The 18,082-nt window shown below is 35.5% G+C and overlaps 1 protein-coding gene and 1 non-coding gene across 3 annotated transcripts; both read right to left on the reverse strand.

The window, feature by feature from the left end:
* Positions 1–617: 617 nt before the first annotated feature.
* Positions 618–2,594, reverse strand: LOC130967687 (protein ROH1-like). 2 transcript variants are annotated; one of them, XM_057892657.1, is made up of 2 exons: positions 1,169–2,594; positions 618–889 (listed from the first exon to the last, which is right to left on the reverse strand). In XM_057892657.1, exon 1 carries the CDS (start codon positions 2,473–2,475, stop codon positions 1,291–1,293), a length of 1,185 nt encoding a protein of 394 aa, XP_057748640.1. In that variant the 5' UTR covers positions 2,476–2,594; the 3' UTR covers positions 618–889; positions 1,169–1,290. The 2 variants fall into 2 exon arrangements, with proteins under 2 accessions (XP_057748640.1, XP_057748641.1); XM_057892658.1 differs by having other exon boundaries at positions 1,125–2,594.
* A 10,258-nt stretch (positions 2,595–12,852) lies between these two features.
* On the reverse strand, positions 12,853–12,956 carry LOC130971748 (small nucleolar RNA R71). The gene has a single exon (XR_009082959.1). It is a non-coding gene; the product is annotated as a small nucleolar RNA R71 (small nucleolar RNA).
* Between the last annotated feature and the right edge of the window lie 5,126 nt (positions 12,957–18,082).

Consider the following 18,082-nt stretch of genomic DNA (forward strand, 5'->3'; position numbering starts at 1 on the left):
ATATATATATATATATATATATATATATATATATATATATATATATATATATATATATTTTCGATCGGTATAAGCTTTGTAGTAGTGGGCATGTAGAAATCCAGTTATTTTGCACTAGGCACTCAAATTCGTTTTCTAGTGCTGAGTGTTGACTGCTCTAATGCTCCCTCCGAACTTTTGATTTCTGACTTTCACTAAAAAATGTGGATAATAATATATCACTGCACGTTTTCTGCTTAAAATATATGATGATCGTTGACATGTACATGGGAGGAAAACTTAACGAATTTTAGATCAAATCTTACTTCTCCTCTGACCTATTTAACGTAGTTCCTATGAAATTGTCTTGCAACAACTGGTCATTAATAATAGGTAGCTACTCCAATAAAGATTTTATAATTGTCATCATATGAAAATATTTCATTTTGACCATTAGATGATAAGTTGTAGAGCTTATTTTATATGTCATAAAAAGGTTACTTTTATTTAAAGTGTGGCCAAACAAATGTTATACTTTTTAAACAAAGATCATCATAAAGAGATATTTTTGACATCTTCATGGAAATAGTTGCCTTAATAATATACCAATGGAGAATGCTAGGTAAACAATGACTATCTTGAACAACATGAACAACTACCAATCAAATAAAAATTAATACTAGCTCCTATACCAATATACCATCATTTCTGGATGTACTAGACAATTAATACTAGCTCCTTTGGAAATGTAAAACTAAACGAGAAAAATATAAGTTAAAGTAAGCTTGTTAATAAGTGATATAATAAGGGGAAAACTTTTGCTTAATTTCTAGATGAATGCATGTCTTTCTTCCAACCCCAAGCAACATCTTTTTCGTCTTTTTCCTTTACACAACAGAATACCATGAATCTGTAAAAAATAAATGGAAAATCGATTAATAAAGAATAGATACAGCTAATTAAACAAGTTTTTAGTAAATGTAGCCGCAGGCATCCCCCTTAGAAGTAAAAGCAGCCCAAAAAGAAGAAACTATAATGTTGATGTACAATGTAGGAAAATGCAGAGAGCGGCCTACCATAGTTAATGAAACATTAAAACAATCCATTAAGAAGACCAACTTTGGAAATGACTAGGCTTTCCATACCTTGTAAAGAATTTTAAATTAACCCCCCACCCACAGAAACCAACCTCGTTGAACTGTCCATGTTGGTTCTGAAAGTGCCCTTCACAAAAGGGGATTCTTTTAAACAAGAAAATAAGGGGAAAAAGAAAAGAGAGAGTGAAAAAGAGGGTGCAGTTATGGAAGTTGTTTAGGAAGTGGGTATATTCAATTTGGCAGCTTGGTCCAACACATGAAGGAACTCAGTTCTGGTCCTGACAACTCTATGGAAGACCTCTCTAATCTGCATCTGCAATGGCTCCAACCCTTCCTCCATCTTCCGGCATATATCAGCCAACTCCTCCACCTGCGCCTTAACTTCCTCCAATTTGTCAGCCTCGGCAGGGAACTGGAATGAGTCCGCAAAATCAAGGAGCCATTGCGCAATCTTCTCCATCTTCTGCATCTCCTCCAACAGCCCCACCGTACCTTTCTTCTCCTTCTTCTTCCACTCCTCGGAGATCCTCTCCTGAAGCGCAGTGATAGGCTGGGCCCAGCTCAAATTCCTAGGCATCTGGAAGTGGGTCCCAAGCCCACTCCTCTCCTGGCATGGAAGTGCTGCAACCAATGTCCATAGAACGAAAACCAAAACGGTGTTCATTATGAAAACAGGGAGGGCAAGGCCGGACGACTCGTTGCCACGTGGAGCTGCCAGGTTGGATGACATGGCATGAATTTGCTTGGCGGCAGACCAGTTCTTGGGCATGGTCCAGGAGAGGGAGCGGAAGGGGGAAGCGGCAGACCGGTCCTTATCCTTGTTGCCGCGACGACCGAATGAGCGACTGCGCTCGGTGCCCTTGGTGATGCCGCCGTCCTTGTCCTCGTGGAGCATGGCGCTGAGGAGGGCGGAGAGGGCCTTCTTGGCACGGCGGACCTGGCCGTCTCCGATGAGGGTCTGTTCGAGGGCAGAGAGGACGATTTCGGCGAGGCGCTGGATGTTCCTGAGGGAATCGATTCCGAGGGAGACGGCATTGCAGACGTCGAGAGACTTGATGATGCGGTCAAGGAGCTCAGGGAGGAGCTTGTCGAGAGGTGGCTTGGCGATCTGGAATGGGTCCCTTCCCATGAGGAGTACAGCCTTGAACTCTGCCTCGCAGCACAGAAACTCGTCTAGAAGCTTCCTCAGCCACCCGATGGACATGAATGCCTCCGGCTCATCCGTGCACGACAGCAGCTCCGCGATTCTCTCCGCCACGTGCCTCTGAAATAGCTCCATCTCCTCGCACTCCGTGTCGTGGGTGCCGTCCATTGACATCGACATCACCTGGTTCCTTCTGATGCTTATTCTCCCCAGGAACGATCCCTGATTGTGGTTGTTCTCTGTCGTCGCAGGCATCTTCTTCTTCTTCTGGAATCAATAACAGGAGAAACTGAAAGAGAAACAAAAAGGAGGAAAAAAATAAGATTAGAGGTGTAAAAGAGAAGAGAGAACGCGGGAGTTATATAAATATCCTATTTTTATGGTCAGAGGGGGATGCTGTCATAAGACCAGACCGTTTCTCTTTTGTTTTTTCTTATTTCTTTTCCTTTTTTGGGTCTACGCTGATTCGGTATTCTCTCCTCTTCTTCCCACAATGCCTTTCTCTTCTCTTCTTTTTTACATAAAAAGAGAACAAAAAAAACCCACCAATCTCGAAATATTCAAATGCCGAAAAAAAATTGTTATCAATAAAATAATTTTTGAATTAATTAAAAATATCACAAAAAATTAATAAATATTATATTTTTTTATAAGCATTAAATAAAAAATATTCATATATAACAAACAGTTTATTCATTAAATCTAATTTTTTTTAAAACATTTGAATAAATATTTAGCATGTGTATAAAAAAATTTAGAACAAAATTTGATTTTTATATGTTTTATTTTTCAAAAAAATATGACACAACAGTTTTTTTAAATTATTCGACATAAAATTATCAAATTTTAATGATAAAAATATCTTTTTTTTAATAGTGATTGCAAAAATTTGTATCAAAATGTGATGAGTGAACTACCAACCCAACCCTGTTTATTTTTTAAAATGACAACGCGATCTTTTAAGATAAAAATGATTTACTTCGGTTCTTGTCCTCTACTTCCATGACACAATGCGGTCCTTGTGGGTGTTTCTCCGTGAAGTCTGAACATAACGCTAATGTGTCAGGTTCAAAAATAGACAGAGTCTAATTATCTCTAAATTTAAATTAGTTAGAGATTTATTTGGCCTTATTCTTTAAACAATATCTTTTTCAAATTATTTTTTATTCATTATATTAATATTCTTTTTTCAATAAATTATTGAATATATAATATAATAAATACAAATTAATTAATATATTATTCAAATTTAAAAATATCATTTATTATGAAACTAAAAAAAATAATTTTTAAATATATAAATAATAAACATTAAAATATGGTTAATACATTAATAATAATAATAATAACCATATGATATGCTATTATTATGATTTAAATAATTTTCACAATAAAGTAGAAACTAATAAACACATTATTTGATATATAATAATTTTTTTTGAGTAATAACAAATTTAATTTTTTTTATCTTTTTAAACTAAATTAATAATTCTATTTGATATCTTTGCATTAAAATACACTATCAATAGGTTAATAATACTAAATGAAATAAAACATAATATATATATATATATATATATATATATATATATATATATATATATAATTCAACAAACTCAAAACGTCAATAATATTATTAATCTATTAATAATACATATTGTTATATGGATACGTATCGAAAAAGATTTATCAATATAAGAATAATATAGATTAATTAAAAGTTTACGTATATTAAAATTTAATTGCTTGTATATATAGTTATATATAATGATTTTGAGTAATATGTGTAAATTTAATTATTAGTTATACTATACAAGTAATTGAATTTTAATATATATAAAATTTTAATTAATCTAAATTATTTTTATATTGATAAATTTTTATTGATTTGTAACTTTATGATAATATGTATTATTAATAGATTAATAATATTATTGATGTTTTAAGTTTGTTGAGTTTATAAATGGTCTCTATAATATATATTATATTATGTTTTATTTCATTTAGTATTAGTAGCATACTGATTGTGTATTTTGGTGTAAAGATATCGAATAAAATTATTAATTTAGTTTAAAGAGATTAAAAATTATCTTTGTTATTACTCAGAAATTTTTTTACTATATATTAAATAATGTGTTCATTAGTTTTTACTTTATTGTGAAAATTGTCTAAATCAAACTAATAGTATATCATAGGGTTATTATTATTAATGTATTAACCCTATTTTAATATTTATTATTTATATATTTAAAAATTTTATTTAAAAATTATTTATTTAGTTTCATAATAAATGACATTTTTAAATTTGAATAATATAGTAATTAGTTTGTACTTATTATATTATATATTCAATAATTTATTGTGAAAAGAATATTAATAAAACGAATAAAAAATAATTTGAAAAAGATATTGTTTGAAGAATAAGGAGAAATAAACTCCTAACCAATTTGAATTTAGAGACAATTAGACCCTTGTCCATTTCTAAACTTGACACGCTAGCATTTTCTGTTTAGAGTTGATGGAGAAACACCCACAGGACCGTATTGTGTCACAATAGTGGAGGACAGGGACCGAAGTGGATTGTTCTTATCTTGAGGGGTCGCGTTGTCATTTTTAGAAATGGATAGGGGTCGGGTTGGTAGTTCACTCAAAATTTGATCTCTAAAGTTATTTTTAGAATATATTCAATATCTGATCTTTTTGTCATGTTTTTAAATTTTTCGAGGACTTATTTGTCGTTAAAATCTTTTGGAGTTCGTTTTATTAGTGATTCGAACTTTCAGGTACCATTTTAATAGTTTACTCGAAGAAAAAAAATGACAAATACTAGAGTTATTAAAATTTATTATTTTTAACTATCACTTAACTGTCAATTCAATTTCTTTAATCTAATTCTTTTAATTTAATAATCCAACAATATATTTTATCTCATATTTTTAAATATTAATGACTAATTAATAGACAAAAATAATAAATTCTAACAGTTCTTTAATATTTTTCAAAAAATATTTGAGTATATTCCTATCAAATCATTTTATATGTCCCAGAAATTCAACCTAAAATCTCTTTTCGACTAAGCTTTTCATGAATCTTTTTATGTTTTTACTTGTAAGTTAGTTATTTAAAAAACACCTTTTGGTCCAATAACAAATAACAATTAAGATTAGAATTATATCACCTTAATTATCCGTTTAGAAAAATGCATCAATAAATATTGTTGCATTAATTAAGAACATTTTTATCTGGTTTTTTCAAATATATACATAAGGGTTCATACAATTAAAATAATTATTTGTTATACAAAATGCATTTCTTATAATTCAATTGTAATTGAACCAAAGATCCTCAGGAACATTTAATGGTGTTCGAAGCTCAGATGAACTTCGAAAGTGTCTCGACGCCATACGTTGTCAAGCTTTTCTCATAATCTTCACAGGACCCACAATCAAATGGTTCATTTTTTTGCCTCAAGGATCCATCTCGTTTTTTTTAAACATTTCCTAAAAGTTCTTAGCCCAATTCACTATTAGGATCGCCAAAGTCAAACATCTCATAAACCTCCTGGGGATAACCCAATGAAAAAATGGATCCACGAGAAAGTATTTAGATCGGTTTAATGAATAATGTCTGGAAATTGACAGTTTTAAGGATTCAGTCACAAGCTTTTGCTTAACCAACAGGTTAACAAATGAGGATTTTCAAAAATACCTGACTACTAAACCTGTTTGGACCATGTAAGAGATTCAAAACATGGCGAGAGAATACATAAATGATGAGGAAGTTAGTCAGATCGTTGCCGCCAATAAATGGAATGCCTCCAACGTCCCACCTCATCAAGTTGGGGCTACCCACCCCATAAGGGAAGGGACCAAGGACCAGTTGAGCAAACCTCCCCATCCCCCGAGAATTGAAAAATTTACCAACTATACTCCACTAACTATCCCAATCACAGAGATCTGCCAGCAAATAGTCGATCGGGGTGTCATCCCGAAGGCCAGACAGCTTAAAGAACGAATAGGGGAAACAAGTCCCTTTATTGTGATTACTACCGGGACTAAGGACATAGAACCCAAAACTATTTCGACCTTAAAGGCATCCCTAGAACGAGCCATCCGGGATAAGAAGCTCCCAAAGTTCACGGAGATCATTCGTGAGCCTAGAAAGACCACTCGAGAAAGGTCACCAAAAGGGGACAAAGACCGCAACCCCCTGAGCTGTCAAAGCACCCCGAAGGATGAGTCCAGCGCGGACCCCACCATCATGGTCAACGTCATGGTCAGTCGACCAGGAAAAAAGTCCAAATCTTGTCAAAGGAAGGAACTCAAGGTCCTTGCGACAACTGCCTCGGAACCCCAGGAGCCGCCCATTTTCCCAGATTTTATTTTCAGCCCACAGGGCTGTTGACCCGAAGAATTGATTGATGACCCGGCTATGGTTATTACGGCTCGGGTAGGATCGAGCCTCGTGAAAAGAATATCAGTTGACATGAGAGCTTATTCCAATATATTGTTCCGCAATACTTTTGATGCCCTGGGGTACTGAGATGCCGACCTCTAAATACACCAACATGGTGTAATTGGCCTTGGGGATTTCTTCATCAAACCGGATGGGGCTGTTCGACTCCACATCGGCATTGGGAATGAGGGCAAAAGAAGAATGGTCATGGCCAATTTCGTGGTTCTCAAAAACTCTACCGCATATAACGTCATTTTGGATAGGAAAACCATTAATGATTTTTTACGCGGTGGAATTCACAAAGTATCTAACCATGAAGTTTTGGGCGGACGACAGCACCATTGATACTATTGATGGAAACGCAAAGTCGGCAATGGCCTTTTCAATGTATGTTTGTCCATAAGAAGGATATCTCACGATGCCGCGAGTATATTTGTCGCCAATTTGGATGCAAGATTGGAGGAACTTCCCCGACCAGAGTCGGAAAGAGACCTAGAAAAGGTATATATAGGTGAAATGGAAGAAAAGTACACTTTCCACAAAGGAAACCTGCCCTACGAGCTCCCCTAACATCCATCCTAAAGGAAAATAGGGACCTGCTCGCATGGACACCCGCTGACATGCCGGGGTTAGATCTAGATTTTATGTCTCATCAGCTGTCCATAAAATCGGATGCAAAGCCAGTATCATAGAAGCAAAGAAAGATGTAGGCAGACAGGGCTGCCGAAGTCAAGAAGTAGACAGCCAATCTTCTATAGGCTAGATTCATCCGGGAACTCACTTATTCAACTTGGCTGTCAAATGTGGTGCTGGTTAAAAAATCGAACGGAAAATGGAGGATGTGTGTGGACTACTCGGATCTCAACAAAGGCTGCCCTAAAGACTCATTCTCACGGTCAAGTATCGATAGACTAGTCGATTCGGCTTTCAGATATAAATACCTAAGCTTCATGGATGTCTACTCTGGTTACAATCAAATACAGAGGAACCGACCCAACGAGGAAAAAATAGCGTTTATCATGCTAGACAGCATTTACTGCTACAGAGTTATGTCATTCTGACTAAAGAATGCCGGAGCCACATACCAATGACTCATGACAAAAATTTTTCAAGATATAATCGGGAAAACAGTGGAAGTTTACATTAATGACATGCTCACCAAAATCACAGGCGCGGGATCCCTGTTAGAAGATCTGCGACAGGTGTTCTGATCCCTCCGAGAGCACATAATGCGTTTGAACCCGGCCAAGTGTGAATTTGTCGTGGAGGCTGAAAAATTTCTTGGCTTCATGCTCACGCAGTGTGGGGTGGAACCTAACCCAGAGAAATGCGTCGCCATCATCAAAATGGCCAGCCCGAGAACCGTCAAGGACATTCAAAGGCTAACCGGGAGACTCACAAACCTTTCTCGCTTTCTGAGGACCTCATCCCAAAATGCCCTACCCTTCTTCACCTTAATGAAGAAAGGAATCACCTTCCAACGGATAGAAGAGTGCGAGGAAGCTTTCTTGCACTTTAAAAAGATCTTATCAGAACCTCCAATGCTAGCGAAACCAGAGATCGAGGAACCTTTGTTCCTCTACTTGGCAATCTTTGACGAGGCCATGGCGGTGGCACTCATCCGAGAAGAGGACAAATAGCAGCTTCCGATATACTTCATCAACAAAGTGCTCCAAAATGAGAGGGTACAATATTTACATCTGGAGAAATTAGCCTTCATCCTTGCTCATCTCTTCGAGACAGTTAAGGCTACCCAAAGCCATCAAATCATAGTTCGCATAGATAAACCCATTATGCAGGTATTGCAAAAACCCAACTTGGTGGGAAGAATGATGACTTAGTCTGTAGAGATGTTGTAAGTATACCAACCAAGACACGCCATTAAATCCCAAGCCATGGCAGACTTTCTAGTTGAGATGGTGACCATGACACCGATTCCCCGATTTAGCGACGGGAACTCCACGTGGATGGAGCTTCCAATCAAACCTCAGGCGGCGCGCGGGTAATCCTAAAAAGCTCAAATGGACTCTTGTATAAGCAATCCATTGAATACGAGTTTCCACTGTCGAACAACCAAGCAGAATACAAAGCCATCATGGCTGGGCTCACTCTAGCTAAAGAACTTGGTGTAAAGAATCGGGTGGTTAAAAGGAGTTGTGTAGTAAATCAACGACACATACCAAGCCTCGAACCCTTTGCTCCAGATATATCTGGAGAAGGCCAAGGAGTTGTGTGCAACATTTGATGATATGATAATTGATGAGCGGATAATTTATACGCTTTTTGGCATTGTTTTTAGATAGTTTTTAGTATAATCTAGCTACTTTTAGGGATGTTTTCATTAGTTTTTATGATAAATTCACATTTCTAGACTTTACTATGAGTTCGTGTGTTTTTCTGTGATTTCAGGTAATTTCTGGCTGAAATTGAGGGACTTGAGCAAAACTCTGATAAAATGCTGACAAAGGACTGCTGATGCTGTTGGATTCTGACCTCCCTACACTCGAAATGGATTTTTTGGAGCTACAGAACTCCAAATGGCGCGCTATCAACGGCGTTGGAAAGTAGACATCCAGAGCTTTCCAGCAATATATAATAGTTTATACTTTATTCGTGATTAAATGATGTAAATTGGCGCTCAACGCCAGTTTTATGCTGCATTCTGGAGTCAAACGCCAGAAACACGTCACGAACCAGAGTTGAACGCCAAAAACATATTACAACTTGGCGTTCAACTCCAAAAGAAGCCTTTGCACCTGTAAAGCTCAATCTCAGCCCAAGCACACACCAAGTGGGCCCCAGAAGTAGATTTCTGCATCAATTACTTACTTTTGTAAACCCTAGTAGTTAGTCTAGTATAAATAGGACTTTTTACTATTGTATTCAGTGTCTTGGATTGTATTTTTGATCTTTTCATCACGTTTGGGGGCTGGCCATTCGGCCATGCCTGGACCTTCATCACTTATGTATTTTTAACGGTGGAGTTTCTACACACCATAGATTAAGGGTGTGGAGCTCTGCTGTACCTCAAGTTTCAATGCAATTACTACTATTTTCTATTCAATTCCGCTTGTTCTTATTCTAAGATATTCATTGCACTTCAACATGATGAATGTGATGATCCGTGACACTTATCATCATTCTCACCTATGAACGCGTGACTGACAACCACTTCCGTTCTACCTTAGACCGGGTGCATATCTCTTGGATTCCTTAATCAGAATCTTCATGGTATAAGCTAGATTGATGGCGGCATTCATGAGAATCCGGAAAGTCTAAACCTTATCTGTGGTATTCTGAGTAGAATTCAGGGATTGAATGACTGTGACGAGCTTCAAACTCGCGATTGTTGGGCGTGATGACAAACGCAAAAGAATCAAGGGATTCTATTCCAACATGATCGAGAACCGACAGATGATTAGCTGTGCTGTGACAGAGCATTTGGACCTTTTTCACTGAGAGGATGGGATGTAGCCATTGACAATGGTGATGCCCTACATACAGCTTGCCATGGAAAGGAATAAGAAGGATTGAAAGAAGGCAGTAGGAAAGCAGAGATCCAACAGGGACAAGCATCTCCAAACACTTATCTGAAATTTCCACCATTGAATTACATGAGTAACTCTATTTTTATCTTCGAAAACTCCATAACATTTATTATCCGCCTAACTGAGATTTACAAGATGACCATAGCTTGCCTCATACCAACAATCTCCATAGGATCGACCCTTACTCACGTAAAGTATTACTTGGACGACCCAGTGCACTTGCTGGTTAGTTGTGCAGAGTTGTGACTAAGTGTGATTCACGTTTGAGAGCGCTACCAAGTTTTTGGTGCCATTGTTGATGATCACAATTTCGTGCACCAAGTTTTTGGCGCCGTTGCCGGGGATTGTTCGAGTTTGGACAACTGACAGTTCGTCTTGTTGCTCAGATTAGGTAATTTTCTTTTTATTTTTCTTTTCAAAAAGTTTTCAAAAATATTTTTCAAAATTTTTTCTTTGTTTTCAAAAAATTATTCAAAATTTTTAAGAATGAATTCTAGTGTTTCATAAGTCTGTTGAAGCTTGGTTGGCTGTAAAGCCATGTCTAACTCAATTGGATTGATGCTTCAAAACCATCAGCATAGAGGCAAGTTAATTGGAATGTCAGTTGTTACATGCCTGATTTATATCTTCTAAAGCTGGCTGGCTATTAAGCCATGCCCAACCCTTGGATTGGAGCTTTAGGCTAATATTGAAAGATTCCTGGAATTCTTATTAAAAATTTTGGATTTCTTATTTTCTTTTTTTCTATATGTTTTTTGAAAAAAATTAAAAGAAAATCCAAAAAAAAATCATAAAATTATAAAAAATCAAAAATATTTTTCTGTTTCTTGTTTGAGTCTTGTGTCATGTTTTAAGTTTGGTGTCAATTGCATATTCATTTTGTTCTTGCAATTTTCGAAAATTCATGCATTCATAGTGTTCTTCATGATCTTCAAATTGTTCTTGGTAAGTCTTCTTGTTTGATCTTGATGTTTTCTTGTTTTGTGTCTTTTATTGTTTTTCATGTGCATCTTTGCATTCATATTGTCTAAGCATTAAAGATTTCTAAGTTTGGTGTCTTGCATGTTTTCTTTACATCAAAATTTTTTTTCAAAAATATGTTCTTGATGTTCATCATGATCTTCAAAGTGTTCTTGGTGTTCATCTTGACATTCATAGAGTTCTTGCATGCATCATTGGTTTTGATCCAAAATTTTCATGTTTTGGGTCATATTTGTGTTTTTCTCTCTCATCATTAAAAATTAAAAAAAATATCTTTTCCTTGTTTTTCTCATATATTTCAAAATTTTGGGTTGACTTAGTCAAAAAATTTTTAAAATTAGTTGTTTCTTATAAGTCAAGTCAAATTTTCAAATTTTAAAAATCTTATCTTTTCAAAACTTTTTTCAAAAATCAAATCTTTTTCATTTTTTTATATATTTTTGAAAAATTTGAAGTTTGTTACTTTATTGTTAAGAAAGGTTCAATCTTTAAATTCTAGAATCATATCTTTTAGTTTCTTGTTAGTCAAGTAATTAATTTTAATTTTAAAAATAAATCTTTTCTAACCATATCTTTTTAATCATATCTTTTTATCTTATCTTTTATATCATATCTTTTTTTTTCAAAAATTTGATTTTAAAATATCTTTTCTAACTTCTTATCTTCTTATCTTTTCAAATTTGATTTTCAAATCTTTTTCAACTAACTATTTGACTTTTTGTTTGTTTCTTATCTTTTTCAAAACCACCTAACAACTTTTTTCTCTCTAATTTTCGAAAATACCTTCCTCTTTTTCAAAAAATTCTTTTTAATTAATTAATTGTTTTAAATTTTAATTTTAATTTTATTTCTTATCTTTATTTTTGAAAATTATTTAACTCCTTTTCAAAATTTAATTTCGAAAATTTCTCCCTCTATCATCTTTTCCTATTTATTTATTCATTTACTAACACCTCTCTTCACCTCTCTTCATCTCAAATCACTGCCCCTATCCTTACCTTTATGTTTAGATTCTCCTTTCTTTATTCCCTTCTTCTTCTACTAATAATAAGGAACCTCTTTACTGTGACATAGAGGATTCCTCTTCTTTTTCTGTTCTCTTCTCTTTCATATGAGCAGGAACAAGGAAAAAGACATTCTTGTTGAAGCTGATCCAGAACCTGAAAGGACTCTGAAGAGGAAACTAAGAGAAGGTAAATTACAACAATCCAGAGATAATCTTGCTGAAATTTTCGAACAAGAAAAGGAGATGGCAGCCGAACTTAACAACAATAATGCAAGAAGGATGCTTGGTGATTATACCACACCTACGTCCAAGTTTGATGGAAGAAGCATCTCAATTTCTACCATAGGAGCAAACAATTTTGAGCTGAAACCTCAATTAGTTGCTCTAATGCAACAGAACTGCAAGTTTCATGGACTTCCATAAGAAGATCCTTACCAGTTCTTAACTGAGTTCTTGCAGATCTGTGAGACTGTTAAGACTAATGGAGTAGATCCTGAAGTCTACAGGCTCATACTTTTCCCTTTTACTGTAAGAGACAGAGCTAGAACATGGTTGGACTCTCAACCTAAAGATAGCCTAGACTCTTGGGATAAGCTGGTCACGGCCTTCTTGGCTAAGTTCTTTCCTCCTCAAAAGCTGAGCAAGCTTAGAGTGGATGTTCAGACCTTCAAACAAAAAGATGGTGAATCCCTCTATGAAGCTTGGGAAAGATACAAACAGATGACCAAAAGATGTCCTTCTGACATGTTTTCAGAATGGACCATGATAGATATATTCTATTATAGTCTATCTGAGTTCTCTAAGATGTCATTGGACCATTCTGTAGGTGGATCCATTCACCTAAAAAACGCCTGCAGAAGCTCAAGAACTTATTGACATGGTTGCAAATAACCAGTTCATGTACACTTCTGAGAGAAATTTCGTGAATAATGGGACACCTCAAAGGAAGGGAGTTCTTGAAATTGATGCTCTGAATGCCATATTGGCTCAGAACAAAATGTTGACTCATCAAGTCAACATGATTTCTCAAAGTCTGAATGGATGGCAAACTGCATCCAACAGCACTAAAGAGGCATCTTCTGAAGAAGAAGCTTATGATCCTGAAAATCCTGCAATGGCAGAGGTAAATTATATGGGTGAACCTTATGGAAACACCTATAATTCATCATGGAAAAATCATCCAAATTTCTCATGGAAGGATCAACAAAAGCCTCAACAAGGCTTTAATAATGGTGGAAGAAATAGGCTCAGCAATATCAAGCCTTATCCATCATCTTCTCAGCAACAGACAGAGAATTATGAACAGAATACCTCTAACTTAGCAAATTTAGTCTCTGATCTGTCTAAGGCCACTTTAAGTTTTATGAATGAAACAATGTCCTCCATCAGAAATCTGGAGGCACAAGTGGGCCAGTTGAGTAAGAAAATCACTGAAACCCCTCCTAGTACTCTCCCAAGCAATACTAAAGAAAATCCAAAAAGAGAGTGCAAGGCCATTGATATAATCAATATGGCCAAACCTAGAGAGGAAGGAGAAGACGTGAATTCCAATGAGGAAGACCTCATGGGACGTCTCTCAAGCAAGAAGGAGTTCCCTATTGAGGACCCACGGGAATCTGAGGCCCATATAGAGACCATAGAGATTCCATTAAACCTCCTTCTGCCATTCATTAGCTTTGAAGACTATTCTTCCTCTGAAGAGGATGAAGATGTAACTGGAGAGCAAGTTGCTCAATATCTAGGAGCTATCATGAAACTGAATGCCAAGTTATTTGGTAATGAGACTTGGGAAGGTGAACCTCCCTTGCTCATTAGTGAACTAGATACCTGGGTTCAGCAAACTTTACCTCAAAAGAGACAAGATCCTGGCAAATTCGTAATACCCTGTACCATAGGCACCATGACTTTTGAGAAAGCTCTGTGTGACCAAGGGTCAGGCATAAATCTTATGACACTCTCTGTAATGGAGAAGCTGGGGATCATTGAGGTACAGCCTGCCATATTTTCATTGCAAACGGCAGACAAGACAGTAAGACAAGCTTATGGATTAGTAGAGGACGTTAATCTCTGAAAACACTTAACACACATATCAAGGCATCTAATGGTATAAAAGGAGAATTAATATTAATAAAATTAAGGTCAAAGAAGCATGTTTTCAATCAAAGCACATAATTAGGAAGGAAAATGTAAAACATGCAAATAGTATGAATAAGTAGGTAAAGAGTAGATAAAAACCACTCAATTGAGCACAAGATAAACCATGAAATATGGGTTTATCAGACGTGTTGGTAAAGATTGAAGGCCTTTACATCCCTGCTGATTTCATAATCTTAGACACTAGGAAGGAGGAGGATGAATGCATCATCCTTGGAAGACCTTTCCTAGCCACAGCAGGAGCTGTGATAGATGTTAACAGAGGAGAATTAGTCCATCAATTGAATGGAGACTACCTTGTGTTTAAGGCTCAAGGATCTTCTTCTTTAACAATGAAGAGGAAGCATGAAAAGCTTCTCTCAGTACAGAGTCAAACAAAGCCCCTACAATCAAACTCTAAGTTTGGTGTTGAGAGGTTAAAAGAACTGAAGATTGATGGTTCAGACGTTATAGTAAACTCTCGTTATAAGTATAGTTACTAAACCAAGCAATCAACATTTCTTACAAACGTTTTGGTTGTCACAAGTAACAAACCCCTAAATAAATTGATAATTGAAGTATTTAAACCTCGGGTCGTCTTCTCAAGGAATTGCAGGGAGGTATGTTCTTATTATTGGCTATGAAAAAGGTAAAATTGGGGGTTTTGGAAATAAGGAAGAAGTATGACAAGTAATTCAAATGACAATTAAAATAAATAAATAACTATAAAATAAACTCTTTGCAAGATATGAGAACTAGAAGTCCTATCCTAATTATCCTTATCAATTGTGATGAGAATTGGATTTTTCTCCCACTTTGTTAACCTCTAACTATGAAGGTAAGTTAAGTGATTGAATTAATTCGAATCCTCAAGTCCCAGTCTTTCCTTGGGAAAAGTTAGAGTTATTGGATCTTGAATTAATTCTTGAAGAATTCCAATTTTCAGTCAACAATGAGTTTGATAACTCAAGAGTTACCAATTAATCAACCAAAGTCAAAAGGGAATAAAATCTACTTGAATGAAAATAATTTGGATAGAGCACAAGCATCAATAACATAAATTAGAGAAAACAATCATAAGTCTGAAATACCTCAAATTATATTAAATAGAAGGTTAGATTGAACATAGAAATCCATAAGCCAAATTGGCAACATCAAATAATCAACTAAAGTGATAAATAAAAGTAGAAAATAAATTAAAGGAACATTGAACCTGTGATGAAGAAGATGAAATCCTAATCCTAATCCTAATCCTAAGAGAGAGGAGAGAACCTCTCTCTCTAAAAACTACATCTAAAACTAAAATTTATGAATTATGAAAACATGATTATGAATGGATGCATTCTCCCACTTTATAGCCTCTAATCTGTGTGTTCTGGGCTAAAAACTAGGTCAAAAGCAGTCCAGAAATTGCCCCCTGCAATTTCTGTTACGTTCAGGTCGCAGGCAAGTGACGCGGAGGCGTCGTCCACGCGGCCGCACCGATTGAGGTTCGCAGATGCGATGCGGATGCGTCATTCACACCTTCGCGTCATTTAACTTCAGGGCGGATGTTAGCTTTCCAACGCAACTAGAACCGCGTCGTTTGGACCTCTATAGCTAAAGTTATAGCCATTTGAGTGCGAAGAGGTCAGGCTGGACAGCTTAACAACTTCTTCAACTTCTTGTATTCCTTCCACTTTTGCATGCTTCCTTTCCATCCTCCAAGCCATTCCTTCCCTATAATATCTGAAAACACTTAACACACATATCAAGGTATCTAATGGTAATAAGAGAGGATTAATAATAAGCAAATATAAGATCAAAGAAGCATGTTTTCAATCATAGCACAAAATCAGGAAAGAAAATGTAAAACATGCGAATTGTATGAATAAGTGAGTAAAGAGTTGATAAAAACCACTCAATTGAGCATAAGATAAACCATAAAATAGTGGTTTATCAACCTTCCCACACTTAAACAATAGCATGTCCTCATGTTAAGCTCAAGAGAAACTATAAAGAGATGAAGAGGAATGATAGAATGTATGAGATGCAACCTATGAATGCAACTAAATGCAAAATGTTTCTACCTACTTGGTTAAAAATAAACAAGTTCTCCAAGACAAACATAAATCAGATTTTACTAATTCAGATCATACAATGAAAACAAGTAAACTTGTAAGAAGATAGCTCATGAAAGCAGGGAACATAGAATCAAGCATTGAACCCTCACTGGTAGTGTATATGCGCTCAAATCTCTCAAGTGTCTAGGGTTAATCTCTCTACTCTTCTCTAATCAAGCTTTCTAAAACTTTGTTCTTCATCTAACCAATCAACAAATATTTAGTATACTAATGCAAACATCATGAGGTCTTTTCAGGGTTGTAATGCGGTTGAGGTAAAGGTAGGGATATATATAAGGCTAAGTGAGCTAATTAAGTGAATCCTTGATTAGTCTAAGATCTCACCTAACATACATACTTTGTAAAGCAAAGCTTCTTTACTTATTCTCCCATATTTTTCCCACTTTTGATGTTACATGCTCATGCATTAGTTTTAATTTTGTCCCATGTGCATTACTTTATTTTGCATTTGGGGAATTCTTTTGTATCCCCTTTATTCAAATACTGAATTATATTTTTTTTAATGCACATGGTAATTCAATTATTTTGATTTCACATGAGCATGCTTCCCAAAAATTTTATTTTGAATTATTTCATTCTTTTCAACTTCCCACCCTTTGTTTTTATCATCCATGTTCCTAATAGGTTTTCCACACTTAAACAATTACACAATTTTTATCTTAAACTAACCAAGGATTCAACTTGGGATTTTAAATTTGTTTTTCTGCTTAAGGCTAGTGTTGTGATTTATAGAATAAGAGGGAATTAAAGGCTCAAGGGGGCTAACAAGGGTGATGTAAAAGGTAGGCTAATTTTGGGATAAGTGCGCTAGAATCAAACAATGGCCTCAATCATATGCAAGCATGTAAATATATTAAATATTGGACATATAGAATAGAACAAAGCAAAGATTACAATTATAGAGAAGAAAACACACAAGAATAAAAATTTATGGTTAAATAATGTAACCATGTAAATAAGCTCAAAATCTCACAGGTTGTGAGTTCTTTGGCTCAAAAACCATGTTCCAAATACAACTTCAAACAAATTTAACACAAAAATTTTCAATTTAAATTAGTGAAATTTTTCAAAAATAGGATCTTAAAAAGAAACTTATTATTTTAACCAAGCAGTAGCTAAATGCATAAAATCAAACAAACATGCAATTAAACATGCAAATGCAATAATGAACAAACAAAGAAAATAAAACAATGGTGTTGAAAAGAAGAAAATAGCTAACCCATGGAGATCGGTATCGACCTCCCCACACTTAAAGATTGCACTGTTCTCGGTGCATGCTAAGATATACAAGTGGACGGGTTGCTTCAACTGGGGCTCTTTTTGTTCCTTTCCTTGCCGGTGATTTGGGAGTAGCTTTCTCTTTACCCTTCTTGGTGGCCATCCTGAAAAGGGAAAAAGAAAGTAACTTTTAGAGCTAAGGGTTAGAGTAAGGAAGAGAGCGGGAAAGGTGGTAATCAATGCACAATAAAGAAGAATGACGTTAACACACGCTCATGAGTACATGTGAAAAGTCATCAATGGAAAATAGCTAGTGCATATGATAACAAGTGAATGCAAGGTATTTATTGGCATGCTGACAAAGACATGAGTAGCATAGATCAAGCATTCAATGTCCA

The sequence above is a fragment of the Arachis stenosperma genome, chromosome 3 (assembly GCF_014773155.1).
Source record: "Arachis stenosperma cultivar V10309 chromosome 3, arast.V10309.gnm1.PFL2, whole genome shotgun sequence".
Taxonomy (NCBI): domain Eukaryota; kingdom Viridiplantae; phylum Streptophyta; class Magnoliopsida; order Fabales; family Fabaceae; genus Arachis; species Arachis stenosperma.